Source organism: Macaca thibetana, chromosome 5 (assembly GCF_024542745.1).
Source record: "Macaca thibetana thibetana isolate TM-01 chromosome 5, ASM2454274v1, whole genome shotgun sequence".
Lineage (NCBI taxonomy): Eukaryota > Metazoa > Chordata > Mammalia > Primates > Cercopithecidae > Macaca > Macaca thibetana.
The window spans coordinates 4,407,771-4,424,682 of NC_065582.1; the positions used below are offsets into that span (position 1 = coordinate 4,407,771).

A 16,912-nucleotide genomic window follows, 5' to 3' on the forward strand; every position below is an offset into this window, starting at 1 on the left:
ACTAACACTTCCTTTAACACAACTCTGCTCAAACATGTGCCTTTCATTGCATTCCATAGTTATTGATAATTCCCAGCTATCATTGTTTTGGGCGTTTTCTCTGCTAATTTCTATTGGCATGCATTCTAGATAGTTGCCCATTGTAACTATAAATTGACTTATTAAATCAACAAAAGCATAATTAATGGAAAACTGCCATTCTAAGGTATGATGCAAAATGGAGGATATTCTGTTTCCTTTTCCATACTCTATCATAGAGATGCATTACTATAAATCAGGACTTGGTATATCCATTTGTTATATATTTTCTTAAGGTGGGAGTCAAAGTTACACAGCTAACAAGTCTTATTCATTTAGTAAATTGGCTGCCCTCTGCTGTTCATAATGTTTCTTAAACAGGTTCCTTTCCTCTAAGAAGTTTCTATCTCCCCTTAGCAAAACAAAATACTATTCTTGAAAGCAGAAGTTATAATAATCAATTAATAATATCACTGAGTGTGTAACATTAGGAACTATGACGTTTAAAAGAATCAGAGGTTAGTTTTCCTGTAGAAGAAATAGTATGTCTCTATAAACAGAAGAGAAATTACTGGAAATTCTCTCTACTGTCAGTTTCCCTAAAAACCAGCTCCAGTAAAACCATTTCATAAAATAATTATGCATCTATAATGATCTAAATAATAATTGGAGAAAAATAGTACTTTATTGACATTAAAATCTCAATACTATTGCAACTATTGAATCAAATGTAAATTGAATTAAATTTTTAAATTCAACAGAAAATAGCAAATTGATTACTAGAGTATTTTGTCTCTAACAATTTCACTATTACTTCTGAGGTGTAAACCAAATATAATACTGACGTAAATAAGGAAAAATATCTCAAGATTTCTAGGCATTTCCCATGTCTAATAGTAGGATATTCTCTCTGAATTTATTTATTATAAAAATAACATTATGACAATAAAGCAAAATAATATTTCAAAGAAAGAAAAAACAAACAGTCTCAATATCAGAACACCATTGTAGTCTTTTGTGTATGTGTGACTTTCTTGACTGTGTTCAGGCAGAGACAAGCTTTGTAATACCATTGTAACTACTGTACAAGTGCCTGGTTAGATTCGGTTTTTACTGCTTGGTATCTCACTGTGAGCATTTCCCAGGAACACTACACAGTCTTTATAATTACGATCACTACATCTTTTGGATAACTTAGGCTTTTGCACTATTTTGTCATGATGCCGCAAACGTTTCTATCATTGTCTGTAATAACTATTATACTCTTTTATTATAAAATATTGAAACAAAGTCACATCACTAAAAACACTGTGAGTATAATTTATTATTAAGTGTAGACTGTGTATCATTAGCAAAACTTGTAAGTGCAATGAGTCAATAAAACAGTAGAACAATGTCAAAATCATGGCTTTTGTTGGAATATGGAATATTTCAAGCTCCCAGCACTGTGAAGGTTACATAGCGTTTCTTTCATAACCAAGATGTTGCTACTTAATTTAAGTCCCTGAGTTCCTTTAAGAATTGTAAGCAAATGATACTGAATTGCTCTGACGCAGTGAGCACTGACTAGACCTCCTGGAATATGTCTTGGGAGTCACAGCTCCTCTCCTAGCCAGAGTCAGTGGCTTTTAGGGAACCATATAATTTTTCTTAGAATTTTTTTTTCTGACTTAAGATACTGTACACTCTTCAATTTTACCACATTTAATTAGTGTCATATAGTAATTATCAAAAAAGTAATAACTTGCATATAGTACTTTAAGCACTTAGACTTAATATAAAATCAGCAGCCTGAATCAGTCTAGTCAGGCGTGTATTATTTGAAAATATTAAGGGTATTGCTAGGTAAACACACTACATCTGTTTTCTATTACTAAAATAATTGTATTTTCTCCAACTGTTTATATTAACACTCCTAGTTTTTTCATCTTAAAAACAACATTCAGAAACCTCTGAGGGGAAGCAAGTCAATTATAAAATGGGCTTTTTCTCTAAATTAGAACATCAAGGAAACCAAGATGGGATTTTATCCCAAGTTCCCTCCCCTGCCCCGCCATCCACGGTATTGTGAAAAACCAGATCCCCTTCTCAGCTCGAAGTAGGCAGCCGGGAGGTGAATCTTGGGCATCTTCCTCCACATTCCGAGACTCCTGGTGGGCAGCGCTTCGCCGTGGCCGGGATCGTCCCCCGGGTGCCTGGGCCCCTAAGGACACTTCGCGCTCCGGCGCGCGCTCCCCTCCCGGCCTAACGCAGGCACCGCGCGCGGCCAGGGTGTCCCCGCGGTTCCGCCCAGAGCCTCCATCTAATGAACCAGTTTCTGCACCCCTCTTTCTTGCAGCCCCCTCTCCCAACAACTCCGACACCTGTTCCAAGGGAACCTGGCCGGAAGCCTCTTTCTAGCTCCCGCCTCGGAGAAGTCACTGGTAGCCCCTCCCCTCCGCCCCGGAGTGGCGCCCCCACACCAAGCTCGCGCGCCCCGGCTCTGTCTCCCACCCGGGTGAGCTCCTCCCTTCCTTACCTTTCTTAATGCCCGGCAGACGTGCAGGTGCAGCCCTCGCTTGCTCAGAGCCTGGCGACTCCCACTACCCCGGGCCCCCCTCGCACCCACCCAGGCCCCAGAATCTTCTCATCCACAGGCCCCTGAGAGCCCCCCAACGCCCTGTCCCGCTCCCCCAGCTCGCCTCTCTCCCCACCCCTCCCACACCCTTCCCCATCCCAGGCTTTCCACCTGCCTGCCCCCAGTGAATTGTCTGCAGACTGCAGGCTCCCATGCTGGGACTGCTGGCCACCAACGAGGGCAGGGGCGACGAAGTGACTCGCCCAAAAGAGCTCCTTGGTGACTGGGTTGAGCCTATTCCAAACATCAGGGGTGCCAGCCAGACCCAGGCTCGCTGCGTAGAGAGTGGTCCATAGCTCATGCCTCAGGCATAAGTGGATCAACTCGAGCAAGAGTTGTCCACCACTTATGCCAATTAGAAACGATGGACAGAGGAAAGAACTAGGGGCCCACTGCCATGGAGCTCGCCTTCACATCCTCATGTTACTTGTTTTACTTTACTTCCTCCGTTCTCTCCTGCTGAGGTTCGTGGGGTGAGAGGTGATGCATGTTTGCGTGTGAATGCGCGCGTGTTTTTTCGTGCCACACAGCGTTTCCCTCACTTTGCTCAGTGTGCCTTTTCCTTCCCTTTTCCTTCACATCTGCTCTAGACTGATCGCATAAATCCAGATGACATAGATTTAGAAAATGAGCCCTGGTATAAATTCTTTTCAGAACTGGAGTTTGGACGCCCGGTAAGTGAGGCTAGACTATTAATGTAAGAAAACTAGGCGTATGCTGTTTGATTTCTAAAATACCATTATCAGGAGACGTGGGTGTCATTCAGAGAACGAAGGCCGAATGCACAACGTATACACAAATTTGGTACAGCGTAGTCTAGGTTCATTTCTGTACCAAATGGTTAAATGTGTTCAGACATTTCCTATATGGTTTGTAGTCATTCATTAGGTCTTTATATCTAATTCATTGCAAGTTCAAAATGTTGAGGTAGTTTCTGTGCTGAAATATTCAGGCAATTATTACAACTTTATAGAAGATTTGTATTTGTTTACAGTCTCTTTGGTCTAGTTCAAGCAGAAGGGCACCTTGACGTTGAGAGGCCTGTTTGCTGAGCAAACGTCAGGCACCTGGAGAGCGCGGAGTTCTGTCTTCACTATCTCCTCGAGGCCTCCTGATGTCCCGCCAATAAGAAGAAAATGCGGACTGGAGGGGTTAAGTAATGTGCCCCAAATAGCAAATGGCAGAGTAAGAAGTTAAACGCAGAGGCTGTTAAAGAAAAATGAAACTCTCTGGGCAGTTTTCAGTATAATATACTGCCAGAGTAATCCCACTATAAAATACAGTCACGTGTTGCTTAAGGATGCAGACCGGTTCTGAGAAATGTGTCATCAGGTGAACCTGCCATTGTGCGAACATCGTAGAGTACTTACACAAACCCAGATGCTGCAGCCTGCTACACTCCTAGGCTGTGTGGTGTGGCCCATTGCTCCTGGGCTACAAACCTGTACAGCAGGTTACTGCACTCCATACTGTGGGCAACTGTAATGCAGTGGTAGGTATTTGTGTACCTAAGAAAATCTAAACATAGAAAAGGTAAAAATACAGTCTTACAATCCCATGGGACCTCCGTCATCTACAGGGTGCATCGTTGACGGAAACGTCGTTATGCAACACATGACTGTACCTAGTTTCCCACTAGGGATATAAGGAAAGAAAAAACTCAGGAAGCCCTGTGGATCTTGATTTCCAGGCTTGCCAGTGAAAGGCATCACAACTTCTCTAATCCCCAGACTCCCACCAGAGGAAGCCCCGAGGCTGGGCCTTATTGCTTAGTCTTTTGGGGGTAAGAAGTCAACACGAGGCCAGGTGCGGTGGCTCACGCCTATAATCCCAGCACCTTGGGAGGCCAAGGCGGGCAGATCATGAAGTCAGGAGATCGAGACCATCCTGGCTAACATGGTGAAACCCCTGTCTCTACTAAAAATACAAAAATTAGTTGGCTGTGGTGGCGGGTGCCTGTAGTCCCAGCTACTTGGGAGACTGAGGCAGGAGAATCACTTGAACCAAGGCAGAGGTTGCAGTGAGCTGACATTGCACCACTGCATTCCAGCCTGGGTGACAGAGTGAAACTCCGTCTCAAATAAAAAAAGAGTCGGCCAGGCGTGGTGGCTCACGCCTGTAATCCCAACACTTTGGGAGGCCAAGGCGGGCAGATCACGAGGTCAGGAGATTGAGACCATCCTGGCTAACACGGTGAAACCCCGTCTCTACTAAAAATACAAAAAATTAGCCAGGCATGGTGGCAGGTGCCTGTAGTCCCAGCTACTCGGGAGGCTGAGGCAGGAGAATGGTGTGAACCTGGGAGGCAGAGCTTGCAGTGAGCCAAGATCTCGCCACTACACTCTAGCCTGGGTGACAGAGCAAGACTCCATCTCAAAAAAAAAAGAAAAAAGAGTCAACTCAAGGTTCAGCTAACAACTTCCCTGATTAGGAACTGTATCCACCAACAGCAGTGCATTTGATGTGTGTCAGTTACACATGTTTTTATGCATTTTAGACTCTTAAATAACATACCAGTTACACTGATGGTTTTTTAGAAAACAAGATATAACCATTTCTATATCATATGCTGATTTATATACTTGTATATTGACCATATATGGCTTACTGATTGGTGATGGTGGTCTCTTCTGTCCATTAAACTGCAAAGGAGACTTGGTTCGACTCAAGGTAGCTTATTGAACTGAATCAAAAGTGACTGTAAATGAATACAAACCAATGAACTTTTCCTACATTATTATCTCATAGGAGGAATGTTTTCTCTCACTTTTTCTCATTTGTATCTTAGTGTGAACGTAAATGTATTTTATTTCAAGGAAAAACATTCTGTAGCTTTATTTTATATGTATTGTTGCTGTTGGTTAGAAAGTTTATATGGACGGCCAGGCGTGGTGGCTCACACCTGTAATCCCAGCACTTTGGGAGGCTGAGGCAGGAGGATCACTTGAGGTCAGGAGTTTGAGACCAGCCTGGCCAACATGGTGAAACCCCTTCTCTACTAAAAATACAAAAATTAGCTGGGCGTGGTGGCGCACACCTGTAATCCCAGCTACTCAGGAGGCTGAGGTGGGAGAATCACTTGAACCCAGGTGGCAGAGGTTACAGTGAGCTGAGACGGTGCCACTACACTTCAGCCTGGGTGACAGAGTGAAACCCTGTCTCAAAAAAATAAAATAAAATAAAAAATTTAAAAAAGAAAGCTTATAGGGACTATTCTGTACTGAGCCTAAATTATCAGCATTTTCCATAATCATTTTCAGCCACACATGGAAACTCACCAGCATGCTATCCACTTGCTCCTTTAATGTTTCTTTAATATACCTTGCATTCCTCTGTGGCCAGAGACTAGGAGTGCTAATTAAATTTGACAAAATGAGTTTATAAATATACTAATTGAACACTAGCGAATTTTCCCAGTGCTTGAGAATATTTGCAAACGTTGCACACTTCCTCCCAGCTGCCCCTATTTTGCTCCATTCATGTCATTCTGTTTGTGTAGCTGGTGCTGTCAACACTCAATTTCTAACTGTTGTCACCTTTTCCACATGTTCATTCCTTGCTGCCATTGACTCTCCTCCATTCCATCCCTACACTTCTGCTTCTATGGTGCATCTACACCCAGCCTCCTAAAAAGCCTCTGGACTATGTTCAAGATCATTCTTCTGGTGTTTTCAATGAGGTAAAAACACGTTATTCTCTCTTTTTCAGATATCTCCTTTAGAGGCTGTGACTGTGATTCTGCACATCTGTGTTTTACAATTCTCTGTAATGTCTAAGCTATTTTTGAAAAAAACAATCTATCTTTGCATCATTATGTTGCATCCAGTATCATTGCCTGGACATTAATTATACCAGAGTTGTTGGCTATACCTGGACTCTGGGTGAAGAATCATTCCAACCACAACTGCTACTTATACTATCCTATGTAGTTCTGGTATTCAGCAGTGTGAAAATAAAAAATCAAAAGTATTAGTCTTAGTGCATATATTAAGCACCTGTTTTTATTAGACAGAGTAAACTACTACTAGAAGGCTTCTTAGAACCATTCTATTATAATGCTTGGAGTGTGGATAATCAGATGCCTATGTCCCACATATTTCTAAAATTTATTGTTATTCTTTCATTTTCCTAAATACAACTTATAGATTGTATTATCAGACAAGAATAGGGCTGGCAAATACCTGGAAATTGTGTATCACAACTTCCCAGTTTCATACCCATGACAGACATTATTACTCCTTCTCAACACTGTGATCCAGGAAGCCACTATAAGAAATTATCACTGGCATATAAAATGAAATGCATTTGCAATCTCTACTTAAGAGCCTATTTCAACTAGGTGAAAAATGTATGGCAGCCAATGTACATTTTTATTTGAATCAGAGTTTTATTTGAAAAAGAGCATGAAATAGGCAGAAATGATCCAGAGTCAAAAGCTTGTTACCCTGCTGTCTGCGAAGAAAAGCAGAAAATTACTTTAGGAAGTAGACAAATGACTCATTAGAAGACATAAGCAGAAATGGCACTGTTTTGGTAGCCATCAGCTATATAAAAGCCTCCTTGCAAGGAACTCTTAGAAGCAACTAGCATGGGAACAAAGTAAATAAACTGGTTTTTGCACAGTAGTTGCTCTGTGGTCTTAAGTGAATACTATAACACAATAAATATCTTATTTTCATTAAAAGTCTTAAATATGTGCAACTGAAAAACAAAACTAGTAGAACATTTATGTTGTAGGAGGTACTACTGACACATAGTGGTGACCACTGGAATTGCAGGTATAGAGTCTCAAGGAAATATGCAAATTTCTAGAGTCTCAATTTGTAATTTCAAATTATTTACGCTGTGGTAAACATCAGAGTGTGTGTTAAAACTGAGAAGTGATCAAAATATTTATATATTAAATAAAAAGTAAAATAGAGTAATCAGGAACATTCTGGGTTATTTAATTCAGCCATTTCTAAAGGCTTACATTTTATAGCCAGGCAGGCAGGCATGTAATCTGAAGAAAATCAAATAAAACAAGGGGTTATATTCTGTATGTTATGTTACCTTAATATCTGCAGAAAGAGTCTCATTTCAATATATGAGCAACCCAAGAATTTATTTTGAAATTCAATGTGGTCGGATATTTTTATCAGATATTTCTAGGGTGTTTTTAAGGTAGGTTCATAGATAACTGAAATGGAATTTAGAGTGCATCATGTCCAACTCACTCATTTTTCAGTTAAAAAAAAATTAGAGTGCAATAATTTTAAGAAGTAAGTCCAAAATCACATGGTAAGATAGTGGCGGAAAAACATATATATATCTCTTAACCTTCATTTCAGTGCTATTTCCTGTATATCACACTTTTCAGCACTTCCAAGATATATATTTAGAGGATAAATCTTTTAAAAACAAATTACTTACTTAATATTATTTCTTGTTAACTATTGAATTTCTTTGAAAAGAGTTCTGATAATTAATATTACACAATAATTCTTGGGCATAGAAATAGTAGAAACTTAATTCTCTGCATTCTATCATGTGATGGTAGTGGCAAAAAAAAAACACACAAAAAGCACTTTTCCAGTAGTTGACCTATTTGCCAGTTATCTCTGGGATTGAGAGGGAGTGTTGTATGATTCTAATAGCATATGTTAACTATGTTATTAATTTCACATTATAGTTTTTCAGAATGTAAGAAAATATATTCTCTTAAGGTTCTGGATTTTTAATAACCTTTTGTTATTAAACATTGCTGGTTAAAAAATGTAATTGATTAGACATTACCTTAGCTACCATTTATCAACTGCCTGGTATATTACCATGAATAACATAGTTTTTAATCCATAACTGGAAAACTGGCATTAATGAAGAACAGTTACAGATATTTAAGCAAAATTTAATCTAATAGTTACTTAACAGAAAGAGTGATTCAGTATCTGTACTTCTCCAAATTGACCTTCTAAGTGTGTTAAAATAATGGTAATATGTAAATACTCAGTAGATCATAATTGGTAAAATTTGTAACCTCTTTTCTGGAGACAATTTTCGTTTTGGGATGAGTACCCTTCTTACAATTATTGTACAAGTTTTTCTCTCAGTCATCAATCTAGATTTTTTACCGTTGTCTTATAATTTAATACTGAACTTTCTCTGAGTGTACATGAAACCACAAAACTGGTTTTAGTTTATTTTGAATGTAAAAACTAGTACAAGGAGAAATGGTAGTTTCTTAGCCTAACTCTGAAACACAATGAGTTCTTATACTACGTTTTATTTCACATTACAATGTTGTTTAGGCTCATTATAAGTTGACAGTTCAAGTTTTCTGATCAGGGTCAGGGTGTTCTCAGAGTGTTCTGAACTTGACACTTTTTGCTCATTAGCTGTGTGTAAGTGTGTCCCTTGAAAACCATGCTCTGCACAGACGCCAATGCTCTCAGGCTAGTTGGTGTTGCTCTTGTACAAACAAGTAGAACTAATATTTCCTAATGGTAATACAACTATCTGATTTTATTTTTTTACTTGTTTGCTTTCTTTCATATTTAGTATCTATTTTTCTACCTTCCCAGTGTCTGATTCAGAGCTCAGCAAATTAAAATAACCATGTAAACATATCAGACTGGCAAACCAAACTTTTCTCCTAATTTTATATTTGTTGAGAACCTAGGAATCTAAATATTTTCTAGGAACTAAAAATATTAGAATCCACTTTTTCTGTCTGAAAGGAGGATGGGAATATTCTCATGCAGAGATGCTTTTGTTTCTAGGCAAGATTCCATTTTCATTTAGTAAGATAGAATTAAATTAAAATATTAGTTAATAGAAGCATAAGTTATGCAAAAGGGACCTTGTAAGACTGATATTCATACAGAATTGCAAAACTATACACTAATGTTTTAATTGATTAATTGGTGCTAATTTACCAATTAATAGAAAACTGAGTTATAGAAATAGTTTGTAAAGTGAGATTTGATTTCCACTAAGTAGATTTTTAGTACTTGATAAAATGTTTCTAGATGATAGCAACTTAAGACAACATTTGTCAAATCTTGCCTTTCTGGCTGACATTTTTAAGCTTTCATAGACAAATGTTTTTAAACTAGAATTCCAGTTCTTCAGCAAACCAAATTTTATCTGTGATGAATTAATCATCAAACATGACCAAAGCCAAAACTATCTATACTTGGCATACATCTCCCTATACTTTCTTTATACTTTTGTTTTGTTTTGTTTTTTGCTTTTGTTTTTGTTTTCTTTGAGACGGGGTTTCACTCTCATTGCCCAGGCTGGAGTGCAGTGGCGCGATCTCGACTCACTGTAACCTCCGCCTCCCGGATTCAAGCAATTCTCTTGCCGCTGCCTCCTGAGTAGCTGGGATTACAGGAATGTGTCACCACAGCTGGCTCACTTTTTGTATTTAGTAGAGACAGGGTTTCACCATGTTGGTCAGGCTGGTCTTGAACTCCTGACCACAGATCCACCCGCATTGGCCTCCCAAAGTGCTGGGATTACAGGCATGAGCCACCACGCCCAGCCATCTCCCTATACTTTATGGACATCATACCACAGTGTCACCTCAAACACTTGATAGCTCAGTGTCCTCTCTTGCCTTTTAGATATTTTAGCAATTATCCCAGTAGATGCCACGGAAAATAAAAAATTAATATTATCAGTTTTGCTTACTATCTATTTCAGTGTATTATTCAGAATGAAGGAAAAATTTTAAAGTGCACTTTTAAAAAGTCATATTTTGATTCTTTAGCTCATTTATTTTAAACTAACCCTGAACTCGCTGAATTGTAAAAGTGTGACTGTTTACCTGATTGAAGTACCAGGTACTTTAGTTTCTTCAAGTCAAACTCCGTGGGTTTTATTTAAATGTCGTGTCTATGTTGACAGATGAATGCTGTCTTAAGTTCTGTTTATGTGTTACATTTTGAAGACAATACTTCATAACAACAATAACAAAGACTTTAAAATAAGGATTGAATGATGGCTGCAAATTTTTTTAAACATCAAACCATTCCTTTCTATAGGAAATTTCTATTTACAGTCAACAGGTAAGATTCTGAAGTTGAGGTTGTAGAATAACTTTAGCTCTTATTTCAGTGTTCCTGAGAAAATATTATTAATTTCCCCATGCAATGCTTGGGTTGCGGATAATTTGAGCTACACAGAGAACTGCAGTGCATTATATCAGAAAAGAAAGCAGATAGGTCCAAAGTAGAAATCAGGTTGCATGATGTCCCTTTGGGAAGACATTTTTACAGTCATAATGAATGGTACTTTCAACCTCAATTTTTATAATATTCTTTTTAGGATACCTAATTTAATGTTGAAAAGTGAACAAAATTCTGCCACGGTAAAATTTTTCATGGGACTGTTATTCTATCTTAACAGGCCTCCTTGTATCAGTCGTCTATAGACAGAAGCCTGGAAAGACCCATGAGGTAAGAATCTCATTATGTTGTAGCAGAATATTCTATACCAGTGGTTTCTTTTTCAACAATAAAATTATTCAGTGAAGTAGTAATGAGTATTATGTATCACTCATTTTTATTTGAAGTACCATGCCTCATGAAGTTGTTTTATTTTGTTTCAGCATCATTTTATATGATCATTTCAAGAATTTCCAAAAAATTAATGAACTAATTATAAATTCCTTTATAGACCGAGATATCCTTCTCTTCCCTTACTCCCCTATACCCAGTTTTCTTTTCTTTAGATGGGAATTGTAAGTAACTAATTTTCAATGTTGTTAAGTGGCCCTTATAATAATATGTTTGAAAAAAATTATAGATTAAAAATTGTTTTACGCATATTTGTTGATTATACTCTGACCACACAAATCAGAAATGCTTTTATTAATACTACCAATAAATGAGGCATAAGAACAAAACATATTCAATCCTAAGACAACACTATGGTTAAATACTAGTGTCCCCACTTTATCTCTGAGGAAGGTGACACCTAGGCTCAGTAACTTACCGAGTTTACACAGTTGGCAAGGAGAGAGAAAAAAAAAGAAATTGAGGCAAGATAAGTTGTCACCACTAGGCCTAACTTCCCTCAGAGTTTGCCTGAGGTAAGTTCTCTTAGCTTTAAATATCACACTTTCTTTAAAATATTACAAAATTCATGGCCAGGCACGATGGCTCATGCCTGTAATCCCAGCACTTGGGAGGCCGAGGCGGGCAGATCACGAGGTCAAGAAATCGAGACCATCTTGGCCAACAGGGTGAAACTCCATCAGTACTAAAACTACAAAAATTAGCTGGACATGGTGGCGGGCGCCTATAGTCCCAGCTACTCGGGAGGCTGAGGCAGAAGAATCGCTTGAGCTGGGGAGGCAGAGGTTTCAGTGAGTTGAGATCTCACCACTGCACTCCAGCCTCGGGACACAGAAAGACTCAGTCTCAAAAAAAAAAAAAAAAAAACCACAAAATTCAGACATACTCAGACATAGTTCAATGGCAATATTGAATAATACAAACTCCCAGCCCTATTGTAACATCAATAACAAATATTTATGTAGTAGCATTAATTTACCCTTCTATGTAGATTTCTTTGTGAATTGGGTCAATCGTAAATTGGGTTTCTGAGTGCCAACCAACTACAATAACATCCCTGAGAAAGGAACTCTCGAACCCTCCTTTTTATCTTGTGCCTCTATCTATGCACCTAAAACATTTGAATTTTAGAGTTTTAATCTAATCTAAAGATTGCCATAAAGACACACAGACCCTCACATGACAGGACAATCACAGCAAAAACAGGTCTAGGAGATGCAGCATCCTCTTCAGAAGAGGAGGAACCAGTTCTGAGGTCTGCCTCTCGGCTTCCGTACATCCCAGGCACATGTATTGGCTTTACCATTTGTAACACTGAGATAACAGCACATATCTCATAGGTTTGCTGTGTGGGCTAAATAAGACAAAAACGTAAATAAAGCACATAGCATTCTGCTGGGCTCCCTGGGAGCTGGGATTGCTGCTGTTGCTGTGACCACTGTTGTCTACACAATTCTTGTCTAAGAATCCAGGGATTTCACGCACAGTATGCTGTGCCATGTGTGGCTTCATTCATTAACGTTTGTCTTAAATGTACTGTACTCTCAAAACCGTGACACAAACTCCCTGCTAGTCTAGACTATTGACAGTATTTTATGCAAATGAGAGGAAGGAATCTTTAATAGTTAATTTGCTGACCAGGTAACTGATACTCGTTGATTGATTGACGGATGAGACAGGGTCTTGCTCTGTTGCCCAAGCTGGAGTGCAGTGGTGCAATCATGGCTCACTGCAGCCTCAAACTCCTGGGGTCAAGCTATCCTCCCATCTTAGCCTCCTGAATAGCTGGAACTACAGGCACATGGCACAACTGGCTAACTTTTCTTTTCTGTAGAGACAGGGTCTCACTAGTTGTCCAGGCTGGTCTCAAACTCCTGACCTTGAGCCATCCTCCAGCCTTGACCTCCCAAAGTACTTGATTACAGACATGAACCATAATGCTCAGCCTTCATTCATTATTTAAATAGAAAATGTTGGAATTCCAATACAACATCTTCTAGAGCTAAGATGATAGGACAAGCTGCAGGCAACCCTTGAGGTGAGAGAAATTTGCCTCTCTTGATGCCTTTTTTTTTTTTTTTTTTTTTTTCAGTTCTTTCCTGTATTTGGTATGCTACTCTGGGTATATTCATGTTATTGGAACTCTGCTTTATAGAGAAAAGATATAAGATACAAATTACAGCACTGAATTCTCAATCACAACATATTTCACTATAGGAGAATTTTGACCTCAAAGATGTTTAAAAACTTACGTTCACACAGAAACCAGCAGGTGGCTTTCTCAGGAGCGTTATTTATAATTGCTAGAACTTGGAAGCAACCAAGATGTTCTTCAATAGGTGAATGGATAAATAAACTCTAGCACATCTGTGGAATAGAATGTGGCTCAGCAATGCAAAGAAATGAGCTATCAAGTGACAAAAAGCACATGGAGAAACCTTAAAAGTATATTACTGAGTGAAGGAAGCCAATCCGAGAGGCCACATCCTGCATGATATCAACTGGGCATGGTGAAAAGGCAAAACTGTGGAGGCCGTGGAAAGATCAATGGGTGCCAGGATGAGCGGGAGGAAGGGAGGGATGAAAAGCTGGAGAACAGAAACTTTTTATGGCAGTAAAACTATTTTATATGATTGACACATTAGTGATAGACACACATCATTATACATTTCTCAAAACCCATAAAATGTTTAAGATAAAACATGAACTCAAATGTAAGCTATGGACTTGGGGTGAAGATGCATCAAGGTAGATCCATCAATTGTAACAATGTACCCCACTAAAAGAATATGTAAATGATAAGGGAAACTGTGCAAGAGGAAAGGGACTACAAAGAAACTTTCTACACTTTCCAATCATCATTTCTGCAAGCCTAAAACTGCTCTAAAAAAATTAAGTCGGCCGGGCACAGTGGTTCATGCCTGTAATCCCAACACTTCAGGGGACTGAGGATGGAGGATCACTTGAGCTCAGGGGTTTGAGACTCTGTCTCAACCCAGCCTGGGCAACATAGTGAGACTCTGTCTCTATGTAAATAAAAATTTAAATAATTAGCCAGATGTGGTGGCGCACGCCTGTGGTCCCAGCTACTCAGGAGGTTGAGGCAGGAGTATCCCTTGAGCCCAGGAGTTTGGGGTTGCAATGAGCTGTGATTGCACCACTGCACTTCCAGCCTGGGTGACGGAGCCAGAAGTCATCTCAAAATAAATAAATAATAAAGTCTTTTCATTTTTAAAAGGATCCTTCTAGAGAAATCATGTTGAACATCGAGGGATGGGTTCCTAGCCATGCAGTTTTGGGGATAGAAGTTTAGGAGTCACTAGCACGTTCCACTGGTTTTTCTGGTGCACACCTTAACCTCCTCCAGTGCCAGTCAAACAGATCTGATTCCTTCTTTCAGTTCTGCAAGCATGGCCAGTGACTTCAGGAAGCGGAGGAAGAGCGAGCCTGCAGTGGGTCCACCACGGGGCTTGGGAGATCAAAGTGTGAGCAGGACTAGCCCAGGCCGAGCGGACCTCCCAGGATCAAGCACCACCCTTACAAAGTCTTTCACTAGCTCTTCTCCTTCTTCCCCATCGAGAGCAAAAGGTGAGCAATAGTAAATGAAAACACAACAATTTACTAGTTTACATTTTAGCCTAGAGCACTGTGTGAAAGCTGGCCCAGTGATAGTGGCACGAGCCGGCTCCCACCTACAGTGTCTGGAATAAAATACAGTTTTAGAACAATAGCTTTCTTCCCACCCAGACTGACTCAAGCTGGCGAGCCACTTAGGTTGCTTCAAGAACTCTGACTAGCATCTGCTAACGCTTTTTTCCCCCCAAATAGATCCCTTTCTAAACAAATTCAAAGTATCAAATATGTATCATCAGGCTACTAAAAGATGTCATTTGTAAACATTGAGGTATAGTCAAAATTTTCTAATGTTTCTGCAACTAGCAAATCAGTCAAATTTATAGGATAGAAATTACAAGCAGCAACAGAGGAAATTGTTACCTAAAATATACATTGGTTTGGAGGTTTTAAAAAGTTATTCAATTCTAGATTTAAAAACAAAATCTGACCTATTAATTTCTTTAGCCATTTGCTGTATATTTTGGGCCACCTTCATATGAACAGTGGAGCATCCACATCCTGCCAGGTCACATAGTGGTCCATTCACAGCAGTTCACAGTCAGGACTGATGGGTCCCGGACCATAATTACGTCATTCAGGAATCACCAAGCCTTTTTTTCTGGGCGGCCTGTCTCCTCACTGCAGGTGTAGGGAGCTCACTGTTGAAAGGAGTAAGTCACTCCCTCTGGTTTCTGGAAGACCATTTAGTGGTCTTCCTTGAGGACAGGAATATTTCTGAGATGGAGAGTAAGGATTGAACCAGCACCCACAGGGAGCTAGGGCTCTACCAAATATGGGACCACACAATCTCTTCTAATATCTCAGGATCGAAACAGAAGAGAAAGAGATTTTGAAATGTGTGAAGAAATTGAGCTCTAACATAAGTTTCTATAAAACTAGACCGATTCAGCTACACCTATCAACTATACTCACTAAAACCATTGCCACATGATAGTTAAAAGTGATAGCTGATTTGTGTGCAAAAGATATTCTGGTTGTGATGATTGGACTCTGAGTAGGTGGAGGCCTCGCCCTTTTAAGGCCTCATAAAGCTGTGATATCAGCTGATGGTTCAGGGCATACAAGCTCCATCCATCCTCCTTTCCTCTGAGGAGCAGAGGTGCCTTCTCAGATCCAACTCACTTATTCCAACGAATATCTTAAGGTAACAAGTAAGTCATGCAATGCCATTGACTCATTATTATTGTATACTACCCAAAAGTCAAAAGGATTCTGATAAATGTAGATATTTGTTTTATCACAGGGAGTGTTAAATCAACTTCCTTTCCCAGGCAGTACATATCTACCTAATGTGCTCACCTACTTTTAAAGAATTTAGAGAACATTGTAAGGTATGCGTATTGAATAGAGACATTTTCCTCCGTTAGATTTTATTTCTAAGAAGAAAATGTCCTGTTAGATATAATTTGGCTTCTCATTTATTAGTTAACTCAGCAAAACAAAAGAACATTTCCATAGCTATTCAAAATTGAATCCAAGTGTACATCTCTATTATCAAATTGCAAATTTTTTTTAAAACTCTTCCCAGAAAAAAAGCATGATATATGCGCCTCTGATGAAAGCTTTGCATTATATTCAGTTTTCCTATGAGAACTATGTACCTAATAAGAGGTTAAAGGTAGAGCAATTTAAGAGGTAAATTAGTTAGTTTAAAGAGCTTTAGCTATTTTTTTCTTGGAAAAACGTTAGCAGCAATAGTTCACAGCATTTTGATTTTGCAATTTTGGAGAATACTTTGCCTTATAGCTTTGAAAATCCAAAACCCATAAAAAATTATTTTATATAGTCATGAGAGTATTAATTAGATGTAAATGTGTAAACCCCTCTCTACCTATGTATCATTACGAATCAAATGAGACTCAAATTCCAGCCCTATGAAATTGATTAAGTGTATAACACTTTTGGCACTAACTGTTAAACCTTTACTACCAGATCATGCTATCAGCTGAAGAGGCACTATTGTGTTTTGGCAAACAGTATTGTCAGAAAGGTGTATGAATTATGCAATAGAAGTAGGCGTATTTGCTTCCATCAGTTACTTCTTAGGCATAGTTTTGCCAACTCTCTCTGCAAAGCTACA

At 39.1% G+C, this 16,912-nt stretch overlaps 2 protein-coding genes across 22 annotated transcripts in view; both read left to right on the forward strand.

Moving 5' to 3' along the window:
• Positions 1-16,912, forward strand: part of SORBS2 (sorbin and SH3 domain containing 2) — a 227,551-nt gene that overhangs the window by 171,975 nt on the left and 38,664 nt on the right. For 7 of the 21 annotated variants that reach the window (XM_050792568.1, XM_050792570.1, XM_050792583.1 and 4 more), the window contains 2 exons: positions 11,027-11,076; positions 14,597-14,784. In XM_050792568.1, the coding sequence (XP_050648525.1) occupies positions 11,027-11,076; positions 14,597-14,784 (238 nt within the window). Of the gene's footprint in view, positions 1-2,356; positions 2,516-3,225; positions 3,310-6,257; positions 6,315-11,026; positions 11,077-14,596; positions 14,785-16,912 lie in introns of all 21 variants that reach the window. The other 14 variants (XM_050792565.1, XM_050792577.1, XM_050792573.1 and 11 more) reach the window with 4 other exon arrangements.
• Positions 1-16,912, forward strand: part of PDLIM3 (PDZ and LIM domain 3) — a 214,851-nt gene that overhangs the window by 82,809 nt on the left and 115,130 nt on the right. The gene's annotated exons all lie outside the window — the stretch shown is intronic.